Consider the following 15,096-nt stretch of genomic DNA (forward strand, 5'->3'; position numbering starts at 1 on the left):
CAATATAAAAAGGCTTATACTCAAATAACCTCATCTACAAAATGGGAATAAAGTTATTTGCCCAAGGTCACCACAATTAAGTGGCAGAGCTAGAATTTAAATCCAAGTTTTTCCAGTTTCAAAGTGTAAATCTTTTTTTTTTTTTTTTAAAGCAGTCTTTTATCTTCCTAATTCTAGGCTCGGGACAAAATTATTTTAAAGAACCTTTTAAAAAGGTGGTCGTCAAATTGGTATGAGTAAACAGCCCTGCTACTTCCTTTGAGTCTTTTCTGTGCAAAGAGATAATGGCAATATATGATGGATGGAAAAAGATGATAATTAACTGAATAATAAAAAAAAATCATCTCAGTAAGTTCTATGAAGATATAAAATTCCACATTAAAAGCAGACGTTTCACTGGAAATCACAGGGAATCTTTGAGGGAAAATGCCATTAGGGTGTAATTTTTGGTGATTAAAGCAATGATTTCAAAAAAAGTCTATCATGAAGCTCATCACAGAAATGGTTATATAGGGATATAGAAATAAAAGGAAATCCACAGCAGTACTGGAAAGCTAGCAGGGATGCCATGAGTAGATCAGACCATGAGAAGATTCCGGTAGATAAAAAAACAGATGGGAATAATAGGCAACAAACCTTCAAAACATAATAGATAAAAAGGAGCTCTCCACAGAAGGGACATTTCCTGCAAACCCAAAATAACCCAAAGACCAAAGGTAGGCCCTGGAGAAATGAGTGGAACTCGGGCCACTATTATATGAAATCCCTACATGTATGTGGAGTTTGTTTATGTTTCTGGGATTTCTACCTTTCAGGTTTTTTACTTGTTTTTAGTATCACTATTAAAAAAATTTTTAAGTGAGTATATTTTCTTCTCTTCAAAGTGTCTAAAATACTTTGGAGCTACTTCTTCTCTAGTTTAGTCACAGACAGCCTAACACGTTAAGACTTCACAATAAGCATTTTTCAGGCATGTGAGAACCCAAACTGGACTGTGAAGAACAGTCAAGGTGTTACCTTTAATACACCACATTGATAATATGTAGAAAGTTAGAAACACTAGTTTTCACCTTAGATTTTCTTTTTACCTTCGATTTAAAAATGAAATTTTATTAATGTTAAAAACTTAAATCCTATGTTTAGGAAAGGAATGACTCTAGGGAACTAAGAAATCCACTTATTCTTTAGTGCATAATACAGTTTATCTATTGGTATAAAAAATAGAATATGTGTGATTAATGATGATACAGATTCTGGATGGCCTCTAGATCTTTTAGATGTCTATATAAACATAAAAGTCTGTATTAACTCTCAAGCTAACCTTGGAAAAACCTACAAACCTGTGATCTACTTTTTAAACCAACCACAGATTCACCTACAAACCTTTGTGAAGTCTGATGGACACCAGCACACAGATGTGACCTCTTGAGAATGACCCAGGAGCACAGTAGGAGGATGCCAAGGTATGGAGACCTATCACAACATCAAAAAGAAAAAAACAAGTCAGCAGAGCAGTGGCAGGTCTCCCAGACAGAGGCTTCGAATCTCTCCACATCTGTACCTTAGAGAGCTTTAGGGTTGTTACCAAAAGCCCCTAGACATGCCTATTTATACCTCAGAAAAAGTCCCAATGGGCAATGAAAGTATTTCTGTCATTAATCTGAGAAAACAGAATGAAAATAGCCAAAATAAGTAAACAATATGAGCTTAGATACCAGGACAGGTCTTATTTCAAATCAGGACAACTTAGCTATACGTATTTTGACTAAAATTCAAGACTGAAAGGGTAAGGTTCAGCAACTAGGTAGTACACTTCAAGTGGAGCCTAGACAACTTTAGATCTTCTCTAGTCAGCTACTTCCAGGAACGCTGCACTTACTAAGTCCTGAAGGTACCTGAGACATGCTAGCAGATCTCTTGGGACAAGAGGACAGTCTTTCTTCCAAAAGAAGACTCACTGACTTTTAAGAAAGCCCAAAGTTATACTCCTTCATTTTGAAGGGGTATAAGCTATATTCTACATGGCACTTTTTATCCATTTTGGAAAAAAAATTCCTCTAAAATTTTATTTAAGTTCATTTGCTTAAAGAAATCTTGAATTTTCAAGTTAAGTATTGCCACATCTCAATACATTTTAATGTATAAAGAAGGGTCACATTGTGCAGTACTACACATGTGACTAAGAATATTTTCACGCTCATTTGATGCCATTAGTGATGTGCATTTGACAGCTGACTCATTCAAGAGCTGTCAATCCCTATCAGAGGCCATGGGCATTAATCAGCACAACATGGAGTACAAACTCACACAGCTATTACTAGCACATGTTTGAAAAAGAGAAATTATTCTCTTTTCATTTTCCTGAGGCTCTGAATCATTGCTCATTTGTATGAAGAAAGTGGAGGCATTCTGGGAAGAATATTTATGAGAATTACTAAGTAAGCTTAATGGACTCCTCAGACTGTAGTTAAAGAGATTCGACACACTGATTCATAAGGTTACCCAACTCAATTATTACTACTCCTCTCTTGGGTTAAATGGCACATATGTAATGATTCAAAAAGCCGAAGAAGACAAAGAGCAGAATCTAATTTGCCTTGATGGGCTTTTTCTTGAGATCTAAAAGGACCTCATTTGCTGCCTACTCCTACAATGCCAGAGAACAAAAGCTCATTCTTTCACAAGGTAGCATGTTTTAGAAAAGACTTTCAAGATAGTCTCTATCTCAAGTCACAGAAATTCTTTATGGCCCCAGCCCATAAAGTTTCTCTACCCAAGGCCCAAGGAGTACTGCAAGCAGCAAGTTAAAAGGAAGAGGAAATCCTCATGTCCTCCTGACCCTCCCTGGTAACAACACATTATTTTACTCCATTGGTTTACTTGCCTGTTGCTTCTAGCTCTTTATTTCATGATCCTGCCCCTTCCTCATTTTCCTAGGCATTAAAATACCTAGGAAAACCTGACTGCCTATACCAAAGATTAAAATTAATATCAAGAAAAAACAAATATCCACCAATAGAATGCATGTACATTTCTCCATTTATCTATAGGATTTAAAAGAAAAAAAACACAAAGGGTAGACCTGTTAGAAAACCTTTTTACAATTTGATAATAAGGCAGGAATAATAATAGTAACAAAAGTCAGCATTTATTGAAATGATTACCATGAGCCAGGTACTTTACACAGCATTAAAAGTGAGGGGAAGGTTCCTCAAACAGTTAAACACAGAATTAATTACCACATGACCCAGCAATTCTACTCTCAGGTATACACTCCCAGGAGAACTGAAGACATGTTCAAACAAAAATCTGTACATGAATGTTCATAGTAGCTTTGTTCATAAAGCCAAAAAGTGGAATAATTTAAATCTCCATCAACTGATGAATAAATAAGTAAAGCAAGGTCTATACATACAATGGAATATTCAGTCGTAAAGAGGAATGAAGTACTGATACATGCAACAACATGAATAAACCTTGAAAACATTAAGTGAAAGCAAAGCCAGGCATAAAAGATCATTTATAGGAAATGTTCAGAATAGTCAAATCCCTAGAGACAGAACATAGGTTAGTAGTTGCCAGAAGCTGAAAGTGACTCTTAAAGGGTATGGGGTGATGAAAATATTTGGGAATGAGACAGTGGGGATGGTTGCACAATACTGTGCTTATGTGAAAAAAAAAAAATCACTGAATTGTACACTTTAAGGTGACTACAATGGTGAATTTTACATTATACAAATTCTATCTCAACAAAAAAAAAGTGGAGGGAAGGGCATGTTGTGGGCTGGAATGAGAACTGATGTCCAACAAGTTTTTATGAACGTTAGTAACAAGTGCTTTCACAGTTGAGGACTATCCTAGTATGGTAAACTATACTTGGTGACTACTTCAAAGAAGATTAATTTCTTCTAATGAAACTCAGGTGACTTTTAAATCCTTCATTTTTATTCAAATAAGTTTTTATTTATTGTCACTTCATTATTATAAAAATATTATCACAGGGCTTCCCTGGTGGCGCAGTGGTTGAGAGTCTGCCTGCCGATGCGGGGGACACGGGTTCGTGCCCCGGTCTGGGAGGATCCCACATGCCGCGGAGCGGCTGGGACCGTGAGCCATGGCCGCTGGGCCTGCGCGTCCGGAGCCTGTCCTCCGCAACGGGAGGGGCCACAGCAGTGAGAGGCCCGCGTAACGCATAAAAAAAAAAAAAAAAAAAAAAAAAAAAAAAATATTATCACAATGATAATTTCATTTTTTAAAAACCTCCCTCTACTTTCAAACAAGAAGAGATGACTATTAAATCCAAGAGACATTTAAACATCTATGCATTCTGAGAATGGTCAAAACACAGAAAATTGTCCTCTCTTACAAATTTTAGTTGTTATAGAATAAAGACTAACTCAAGGCATGAGAAATTCCGAAGTTAAAGCTCCCAGAACTATGAAGTAACTGGCTCTAACCTACAGACTTCATAAAACATTTTGTATACTTGAACATGCAAAAAAGATCAGCACTTTTCCTCAAAAAACCTCCTTACTCTGCCCAGTTAGAAACCAAACCTAATCTTCATTTTTGCCATGAGATCATTTACACTTCCTAAAGTGTCAGGCTCAATGTTTTGCCAATCAGTGGTAGAATGATGGTGCCAAATCAGTTTATTTATAACCACTTCAATACTATTCAGTGGCTCTATCAGAAATGAACCAGGGAAGGGGAGGTGGGTAGGGGTGAGAGGAGGACAAGGGGTAGGAAATTTAAAAAGAAAAATAACATAATATTAAATCTTTTAATTCTTAAGTCTTAGGCCTCAGTGTCAGAAAGTCTAATTATGTTACACCTCCTCTTTGCTGGCCAGTGGTGAGGATTAAAAGGCCATTCTCTTCTGTCTTGAGATCTAAAACTCCCTTCTTTCACCCTGTTTTCTTGGGCCCATGGGCTTTTTTGGCATAGGAGAATCCTAACACCTGAGAGAATTCTGACCTAACAGCCTGAATACTCAGCTTGTGTGCAATTTTTTTAAAACTACACCCCTCCCACTTTTCCTTATCATGGAAAAGAGAAACTGAGCCACCTCACTAGGCACATTCAATTTTAGGAGCAGTAAGTTTGCCAGGATCTCAAATATCAGAACCTGCACACTGAGTTATGTGTGGACAGGCAGGAGAACATCATGTTTGAACCACATCATTCAGCACCGACATGTGACCCAGCCTAGAATTCAGAAAGGGTCACCCATGTGTGTGATACCTACTGACTGAATGTCTGAAAATGGGTTACTAATGAACCACCAAGTATCTTTACTTCACGTCTTTAAAGAGAGGAAGCATCCCTCAACCCTGATTTACTGAAACCAAGAAGGAAAAAAAAAAAAAAAAAAAAAAAAAAGCAAGCATTCGTACTACAGCTAGGGAGGAACTTTAAGGCTTGGCAATAAAAAGAAAAAAACAAAACACAGAAAACAAATTAAAGAATTGGCAATAAGACTATACACATACATAATATATAATTATATATATAATTAAGAAGCTGATTTTAAATGATTTAAAAAAATGATCAGTGCCTAAAGTTTTTTTGTTTTTGCATAATCCTTTATTATACTTTTTGGTATGTCTGAAATTTTGTTTTTAAGAAAAAACTTAAAAAGATACAGACCTTGGTAGGAATAAAATCCTCTAACTAAGTTGGGAACCAAAGTAGAGAAGGGAAATGTAGGTAAAACAGTGAGGGAAGGGGAAAGGGAAAACCAAAAGACAATAAATACACAGCATAAGACCAGATTATGAGGCAGAAACATTAGTGCTAGTCACATAAAGTCTAAAGCTCAAGTCAGAAGAATTTTATAGACAGGAAGCTATGCAAAAACTCTTACCATAAGAGGGGGTTCTCAACTGTATATTTTATAAGCAAATTTTTCATTTTAAAAATACAACAAATGTGCTTGAAGAAAAAGAGGTAAGGTCAACACAAAGGCATCTTGGATAGAACAATATCTCCACCTTGTGACCATCTAGGTTATTGTTACTAAAGCTTTTGATAAGGTAGTGTTGCATTTTTGCAACTAGAGTTGCAAACCTAGAGGTATATAGAAAAAGCATTTTTTAGTACCTCCCTCAGGACCAGATAAAATTAAGCTGAAGAATTATGCTTCATACCTGACAGGATCTACCCCGTCCTGCATTAAAGATATGACTTTCTAGAGATTGGCAGTACTAAGAATGATACAATTTCCTCCTGAGGAGGAATTTGATAATATTGCACCTATAGGTCTATGAAGTTTTAGACATTATGACTCTAAAATCCAAAATGTGTGAACTCTGATCATTCAATTCACCAATATCAAGGAAGTTTATGATATTATAGGGCAATCTGGAAGATAATAATTTCTAGCCCTAGGAAAACAATGCCTTAATGCTCTTATTCCTTCTCTGAACTCAGACATTTCTATAATTAATTATTCCACAAGAGACATTTTCCAGTGGTCAGCAAGTGCTACTTATATTTCAATTTTCTCCACTTGACTTCAAATTGATAGCATTAAGTTTCTTAGCCTAGAGTAGTCACTTTAGAACCACTGTTTATTTAAAATGTAAAAAAAGAAATTATAAATTTCTGTAACAGAAGTGGGAAATCTGTAAAATAAATAAATAAATGAATAAATAATGCTATTAAAGATATACAAAACTAACAAAGCAACCACATCTATTTCAATAGCCTGAAGATTGGCCACTTACAGGAGACTAAAGAACACAATTATTATATGAATATTTTTGAGTGAGTGTTTTTTGCAAGTGTGATTCGGGGGTAGGATTCTAGGATCCAAACACTGTGTTTTGAATGAGAGTTTGAAAACACAGGGCAGAAAGGCAGAACAGCATGTTTTTCCAGGAAGCAGGACAAAGTACTTAAGATTCTTTCCAGTCCTCTGAATTCTCAACTTCCTGATAATCTGTAAAACTGTTGGAGGATATGGATTGTCAATTTCTAAGAAGCTGACCATGAAAGTGTGATATCTTCTGTCAGAATCAGAGTGAAGTTTTGGCTATATTAAGAGGCAAGAAGCAATTTTTACTAAACATCTGATACAGAAAAGTTAAAGTATGTGTTTACATTAACCTTACCTCATCTTGGACAGAAGAAATATTTGCAAGAATACTTCAGCCTCACCTTTGTGGGGAAAGTTTGGTAACTTACCTTCCAGATGTAGGCAGCTTCATCACTTGAGCCACTGACTAAAAACTGGTCATCTGGACTAATACTGGACTTAACATAAAAGGTAGAGTTCTGATGTCCATTGAAGATAGCCACTGCCAGAGGAAAAAAAATCAAATTACTTGGCTCTTGTTATTTCCAGTTTTCAAATAAATGAGGAGTATACATGTTCTAACAAGTTTTATTAGTGTACTGATTACTGAAGCAGATGGTCAAGCTAGTCACCAAATAAAAAAGAACTGGACACTGGCAGGGAAAGAATGGAAATCCTAGAAAGAGGCTTTATATTACACCCAATCTCACAATCTAAGCCCAAATACTTGGTATGGAGCTGGCTGCAGAGAAGAAAGTGATGAAAAATATTCTTAAAGGACAAGAATGGAGCTGGGGTCCAATCCTTTAGTAAAACGCCTTTATTAGACCCTCTCTCCCCACCCTAGGCTAGGTTTCTTCCGTTGCATTAAACATTCGTCTTTCCTCCTCTTAGACTTATCTTAAGGATAAATTTCATAAATATCGTTTTCTTTCCTCACTAGACCTTATAATGCTTTGAACAGAGGAGATCTTCAAACATTTGTTGTATGAACAGGTAAAAATCAATGAAAGGAGAGTTGAGATTTATGGATCGCTTATCTGAGATGTGGTAACATTAAATCTAGCACTTTAAATAGGCTGAAGCGGGGTAAGCTATATATTCATTTGTAAGATACTCCAACTAGGTTAGGTTTAGACTTCTCACTATCCAATCTAGCATAACGTGCTTGACAAGTTCTTTTATCCTAAGGAGACCAAAACCTGAGGCCTCTGGCATCAGAATACTACTAGGAAATAAAAGAAAAAAATCTCAGTCATTAGAAAATTTAAGGATACATTTAGGCAGGAAAAAATATTTCACTCCAATCTTCTAATGGAGGGGGAAAAAAGAATTATTAAGGGACTTAACAGCTTTCTGTAAGTACTCACAAAAATCCCTTCCTTTTGCTAGAATAACACTGGAAAAAAACTTTGTATTTATAGGCCTTTAAGAAAAAGCCTGCACATCAAATACTATTACTGTGAAAGTTAAGCAGGATATGAATCAATTCAGATACACATATTATAGAGCTACTATGATAGATAAATCCCCACAAAATAAACAGGCTCCTTTATTCTGACTACAACTCCAAAACTACAATTGTTCATCTTTCTCAACTCTTAGCTACGAATGGAAAACTATAGACCAAATTTCCCACTAAACTCGTAAGTATTCATTGCCCTCTGCTGGTCTAGGAAAGCCAACATAAAGTACACAGTAAATGTTTCAAACCATGTGAAAAATCCTTCTAAAACCTATATTGGCTTTAATTAGTTTAATTTAATCTTTGACAGTTCGGGCTTTTAAAATGCTTCATTAAAGTGCTTCAGAGTCATCTTTATGAACATCACTTAGTGTAATAAAATTCTGTGAATTAAAAGTATAGGAGATCAAGTATTGAGTCCAGGACCCTTTCTAAAGTTTTGAAAAAGACGAGCAATTACCAGATGTGTCACACACACACACACACACACACACACACACACACACACGTCTTTCTTTCAATTTCTAAGGAACATACCTATGTATCTACCTACCTACCTATCTATATATGAGAGCCAATCAAATTATTTCAGGAGCACAAGAAAAAGGTTACTAAATTATTAGTAAAGTGGCCTTGGGCATATTTGTTTTAATGGCAGAAGGACAACTAAATTCAAAGCCCCTTTTGGTGCCACACTATAACAAAATGATACAGAAAGAGCTCTTGGACATCTGATAATATAATTAGGCTTTTATCTTTTAGGGAAAAATTTGAAAGAGTCTGTTTTATATGGCTAAATAAATTAGAAGTTGTCCAAGTTCTAATTCTATTCACGAAGACAGCAAGCAAAGTTATAAAACCTCTTCCCTTTTCCAAATACTCTTATTCTTGTTTAGACGACGTCAGACCTAACCCAGGGCACTGAAAATACCAATTGGGTAACTGCCACAGATACCAAAGTCCTAACCATGGCTAGGGGTCAGTCTTTAGAAACTTCTCTAAGAGCCCAGCTAAATTCTGTACAATTTTAAGATTTCTTTTTTATCAGCACATCTTACTTTACTGGGAACTGGGTAGCTCTAGGGATTGGTTATAGAATTCAAAGTCAGTTTCTGACAGAGCTATACCTGAGAAGTAGGTTACAAAATATGCAGCTTGCTTAAATAATTGATAATGTTCTTAAAATGATGAAATTCAAATAACCCTCTTAGAGTATGCTTGAAAAACTCTGATTTTTTAAAATGTTATTTATCAGCTTTAAAGTCAGATCCCACTTATAATTTTCTTGAAGAAAAATAAAAAGGTGAGGTTAGGGAAAACATCCAGAGGTCCCCTAATTTTAATGAACAGCTCCCAAATAGGACAAAACCCGGGCAGAACAGCCTTCTCTATCCCACAAAAATTGAGATAATTTTAAGTATACCCAAAGGGGTATAATTTCGGGAGAGACTCACTATTAAGTTACCACACAGAGCAGGATTCTGTTCACTTGTAAAATCATCACAAGGTAAATACATCTATAAAAACATCACTGTAACTAATCGAAGACCCCAAAGTCCTTATATGTCTTCATAAATTTGGTACAGAAAAAAAAAAAAAAATCAACATTAAATTCTCATTAACAAAAAAAACCCTATTAGTTTCCAGGAAAGAGAATCTGAATGACTAAGCTCCTACCTGGAGAAGTCTTTAATCCAGTCATATTGAACATGTAGATGTTGTCATCTGTGCAGTTAGCAAATAAAGTAGAGCCAGTAGAATCCAAAATCAGACTTGAGTATCCTAGAAAAAGGAAACTTTAGTTAGCATGTGCTGATGAAGGAGAGTAGAACTGAGGTGAAAATTATCTTTTTAGATCATTTCACAAGAATCATCAGAATTCTTCTTCCCTAAAGTATATACAAACCAAAATTATTCTTAGGAGTTTCTATCTTTTGAACTTCAAAAAGATACTTCCATATATTAGTTTCTCAAGTCAACAGAGAATAATAGTTGCTGAAAACGAGCTTGATATTTACTTTAAAAATTTTAACAAAAACTTACATATCCAAAAAAGCCCTACAAAAAAGTCCTAATGAATACGCAAAGGCTTACCTAGTTTTCGAGTGCTGCTACCTGGGTACAGGAAAGACTTGGATGCTATGGGTTCTTGCCGATAAGCAGTATAATTCTTACGTAAATCCCATATTTTGATTACCCTAAAAACCAAGGTAAAGAAATAGTTATTTTATAGTCCTTCTCCAAGACCAATCAGTTTCAAGTACATATGAATGTGAAATGACTTTTAATCTAATTCCTCTGGCACATCAACCAGGTACAGTGAGGATATGTCATTGGGAAACAGACTGAACTATCTCATACTCTTGTCTCCAATGTCAGGCTAACAATTCTGGCAGACCGGAAACAGATGTGATCTGACCCACTGATGGGTTGCCCTGAGTTTACTTCAAGGGAGCGGAAAAGGAAGATGAAGGCTGACTGCTGATAGTCATTGTTTCATTGTTTTCAGAAAAAAGCACTTCCTAAGCCTTTAACATTCTGCATGTAACCTTTGACATCATTAAGTGTTAAGCTCTGTCCCTATGGTTATATCTCCATATATTAACTCCTTAAGTAATCTACTCTAAACAAATTTTCCTGTGAAATAAAGTATTTTTTCATTTCATCTATTGGAATAATTTTCTTAATTTTCTACATCTACTTTGTAGGCAACTTGAAAACACAAGCTTGGTTATAAAAGGGAAGTATCCTTGGAAGCAAAGCTTTCACAGCCATTTACAAATATAACTAATAACCTTTAGATAATTCTACATTTGTGCCTGAGAATTCAGTCCACAGAAGAGTTTAAGTGTCCAGAGGACACAATAGAAATTCTAGTTTATTAAGCCATCATATTTTAAAATTAAAACTTTTGAAGGGAGGGATGTCTTGGGAGATATGGGCAAAAACAGGGCAAAGAAGAGAATTTTAAAAAGAAAGAGCCCCTATACTCAATGAACTTAAATTCCAACAAAGCAAACAATCAAGAAGTATCACAAACTTATTTGGAAGCCAAAAATTCAGAGCAATCATAGAAGGAAAGTATATGAAAGTCTTTAGGCCTATCAATCTAGTTAGATTGCTCCCAGAAATGCCAGTTACATGTCCAGAATCATATTCCTCCTTTTAGGATATTACTAAACCAGAAAAGACAAAATCCAAAATACAGGCATACCTCATTTTACTGTGCTTTGCTTTATAGATATTGCGTTCTTTTATGAATTGAAGGTTTGTGGCAAGTCTATAGGTGCCATTTTTCCAAAAGCATCTTCTCACTTCATGTTTCTGTGCCACATTTTGCTAATTCTCCCAATGCTTCAAACTTTTTCATCATTATTATATTTGATATAGTGATCTGTGATTGGTGATCTTTGATGCTACTATTGTAATTATTTTGGCATTTTTTAGCAATCAAATATTTTTATATTAAGGTCTGTATATTGATTATTTTAGACATAATGCTATCACACACTTAGTAGACTATAATGTAAATATAATTATATAGTAATATAATAAACTATAATATACTAATATAAATACAGCATAATATAAATATAACTTTTATATATACTGGGAAACCAAAAAAGTTCATGTGACTCACTTTTTTGCGATATTAGCTTTATTGCAGTGGTCTGGAACCAAACCTGCAATATCTCTGATATATGCCTATAACAGAAATTCTGCTCCTCAAAATAAGAATCCTTGATTAAATTACACTGCAGAGGCAAGCAAGTTACCCAGCCAGCTTCTCTATAATAGCAGCAGCAGCCAACACTCCTCCTATGTGCTAGAAATGTGCTAAGTGTGATACATTATCTCATTTAATTATTTGAGCAAGAGTCCTAACTAGATATTTTCCAGTGTGATCTGTAATTCCTCTTCTCAGCTGGGTACTCACTATGTTGAAAGTTAAAAGCACACACATTGAATTATAATGGGTCTAGGTGACTTCCCCATCCCAGTTCATGAAAGACAGCTCACCAAAAGAACCAAGAAATAAAGACTCGTCTTACCCATCCACGGCTCCTGCTGAGACTAATGTATTCTCATCTTGAAAGAGGACCACAGTAACACTCTGCTGGAAATCCTACAGCACAAGGAAGAAAAAGAAAAGAAGGAAATCCTATTTTGGGTATAACAATCTTCACTATCAAGAGACCAAGGTGCTAAAATGATGGCTTTTTCCCCTAAACTGAGTATGACTAGATCTTGCCCTTCCAATAATCCTAGTCAGATATATATGCAGACCAAGAAGGAATTTTAGCAAGGAAGTGACCTAAATATCATGTTATATTACATAGTATGAACACTTTGACTCATACTCAAGAAAAAACTGGTGATTAACACAAGATTTTAGTACTTGTCTAAGTCTACTAGCTCTATTTGAAATCATCCCTACTGTCTACCCTTAGGAACCTCATTTAACCTGTACCTGTTTCATCTATAAAATGTTGCTGTCTATCCAGATTGTCATATACGAGTGTCTAAAGAATTGTGAATGAAAGATGGTTACATGCTATGAAAACTCTAAAGGAGCTAGTAGAGTTTTACCTCCTAATTGCTGTTAAGTTTTCTTGGCAAAGAATCTGATGAAAAGTCTGAAATGTTACTCATTTTAACTTCATCTGGCCTCCAAAAATCACATGCTAACCCTGTCAGTTTCCATTCATGCCCGTGTAATTTTAAGTCCTAATGTTCTAGCAACCACACGTCCCCAAAATATTAACTAAGACTCTACACACCAAGAATACTAGAAAAATAAACAAATTCAAGTAAAAACACTGGTGATTTTTCTTAAAGAAAAAAGCTGTATTATGGGCATTGTTTGAGCTTTGACTATAATATGCTAAAGAGGTACTATATTTTACCCCAATATTTCTCAAAATATTTTATAATCTTTTGCCAAATATTAAAAAACAAAAATAATAAAAAACCCATATCTTTTCTGCAGTTTGTATTATGAAAACAATAACAGGGATTCCTTTCCCCTACAGAATACTGTATCATGGTACTTAATATGCTTCTTCAAACTACCCATCTCCCTTTCCTAATGAATCACATCATACTGTAGATGATGTGTATGCAGGGAGATCTCTAGGGATGAGTCTCAGGAAACTGAAGTTTTAACATATTCCCCAAGTGACTCTGTTGCACACTAGAGTTTGAGTACCAGTACCATAGGTACTGAACTGGTATTAAGCAATAAGCCAGTGACATCAAGAGGAAATGAAGATTCTCATTCATTGACTGAATCTCTAGCTCCTATTTTATGCCCAACGAATTCCCTAAAGTGAGACTCTATGCTACTGTCAAGATCTGCACACATGTATACAGCTATAAAACCTTACCACAGAAGGAGCAAGCCCTTTTGAATTCTGTTTCTTCTTAGGTTTTGAAGGGGTTTGCTTGTCTAAGGTATTGTGAGCTCCACTGATTTGATTCACTTGCCTATAAAATCCATCTGAAAAATATTCCAAGGTAAATGGTTTAGGTTTCAGAACTTTATTCCCATGCTGAATGTAACATTTATATATAAGATGTCAAAATTAATTATATTCTTTATTAAATTAGTGAAATTAGAAGCCAGCAGGGCTACTGTACTACATCTCTTGTGGTGAGATTATGATGTATAAAAAGGAAATAAGCACATGGATATTTATAGCAGCTTTATTCATAACTGCCAAAACTTGGAAGCAACAAAGATATCCTTCAGTAGGGGAATGTATGAATAAAACTGTGGCATATGTAGACAATGATATATTATTCTGTGCTAAAAAAAAAATGAGATACCAAGCCATAAACAGACCTTAAATACGTATTACTAAGTGAGAGAAGGCAATCTGAAAAGGCTACATACTGTATGATTCCAATTATATGACATTCTGGGAAAGGCAAAACCATGGAGATAGTAAAAGATCAGTGATTGCTAGAGGTTAGGGGGGCATGCAGGATGAATAGGTAGAGCACAGAGGACTTTTAGGGCAGAGAAACTATTCTGTATGATACTATAATGGTAGGTATATGTCACTATACGTTTGTCACAACCAAGAGAATGTATAATACCAAGAGTGAACCATAATGTAAAGTACAGACGGACACTGGGTGATAATGATGTGTCAGAGTAGGTTCACCAATCGTAACAAATGTCCAACTCTGCCTGGACGTTGGACATGTCAACAGTGGGAGAGGCTGTGTAGGGACAGGAGGTATATCAGTACAGAGAGAACTCTTTGTACATTCTGTTCAATTTTGCTGTGTATCTAAAATTGCTCTAAAAAATAGTCTATTAAAAATAATGTTTTTAAAAAAAAGTGAAGCAAGGAGATGATCATTGCTTTCTGCTTAATGGCATCATGGGGCAATGTGAGTATAATTATATTTAATTTAATCCAATTCTTAAAAGTTCCCAAATTTTTAAAATTAAAATAAAAGATCATGTACTAATAATTTCAATTCCATCAATAATTTAGGTAAATGGCATTACAGTTCAGAAGACAATATGAGGTAAATATGGAGGGTAATACTTAAAACAATCACTAAGATCCTGAGAACTGAACAGAGCAGAATTGGGGTTTATGAACATGTGCCCCCTGGTGGTAATCAGGTGAAATAGTTGATTTTTCATTCAGAATTATTATGGGGCAATCCCACATATATCAAAATTAAAATGGAACTAGATTACCTTTTTTGTTGCACCTGGTGTCCCAGACCATAATGTTGCCATCTCTTCCACCTGTACAGAAGACAGCTGCAGACACATAAACAGTTTATCAAGAAGTTAACAAAACCAGTC

General features: G+C 35.3%; 1 protein-coding gene across 3 annotated transcripts in view; it reads right to left on the reverse strand.

Moving 5' to 3' along the window:
* DTL (denticleless E3 ubiquitin protein ligase homolog) overlaps positions 1-15,096 on the reverse strand; it is a 40,218-nt gene that overhangs the window by 11,860 nt on the left and 13,262 nt on the right. For all 3 annotated transcript variants that reach the window (XM_032638338.1, XM_032638318.1, XM_032638328.1), the window contains exons 6-12: positions 14,986-15,051; positions 13,652-13,764; positions 12,317-12,390; positions 10,359-10,462; positions 9,942-10,046; positions 7,189-7,301; positions 1,384-1,473 (exon numbers count right to left, since the gene is read on the reverse strand). In XM_032638338.1, coding sequence (XP_032494229.1) covers positions 1,384-1,473; positions 7,189-7,301; positions 9,942-10,046; positions 10,359-10,462; positions 12,317-12,390; positions 13,652-13,764; positions 14,986-15,051 — 665 coding nt within the window. The remainder of the gene's footprint in view (positions 1-1,383; positions 1,474-7,188; positions 7,302-9,941; positions 10,047-10,358; positions 10,463-12,316; positions 12,391-13,651; positions 13,765-14,985; positions 15,052-15,096) is intronic.

Source organism: Phocoena sinus, chromosome 1 (assembly GCF_008692025.1).
Source record: "Phocoena sinus isolate mPhoSin1 chromosome 1, mPhoSin1.pri, whole genome shotgun sequence".
NCBI classification, from domain to species: Eukaryota; Metazoa; Chordata; class Mammalia; order Artiodactyla; family Phocoenidae; genus Phocoena; species Phocoena sinus.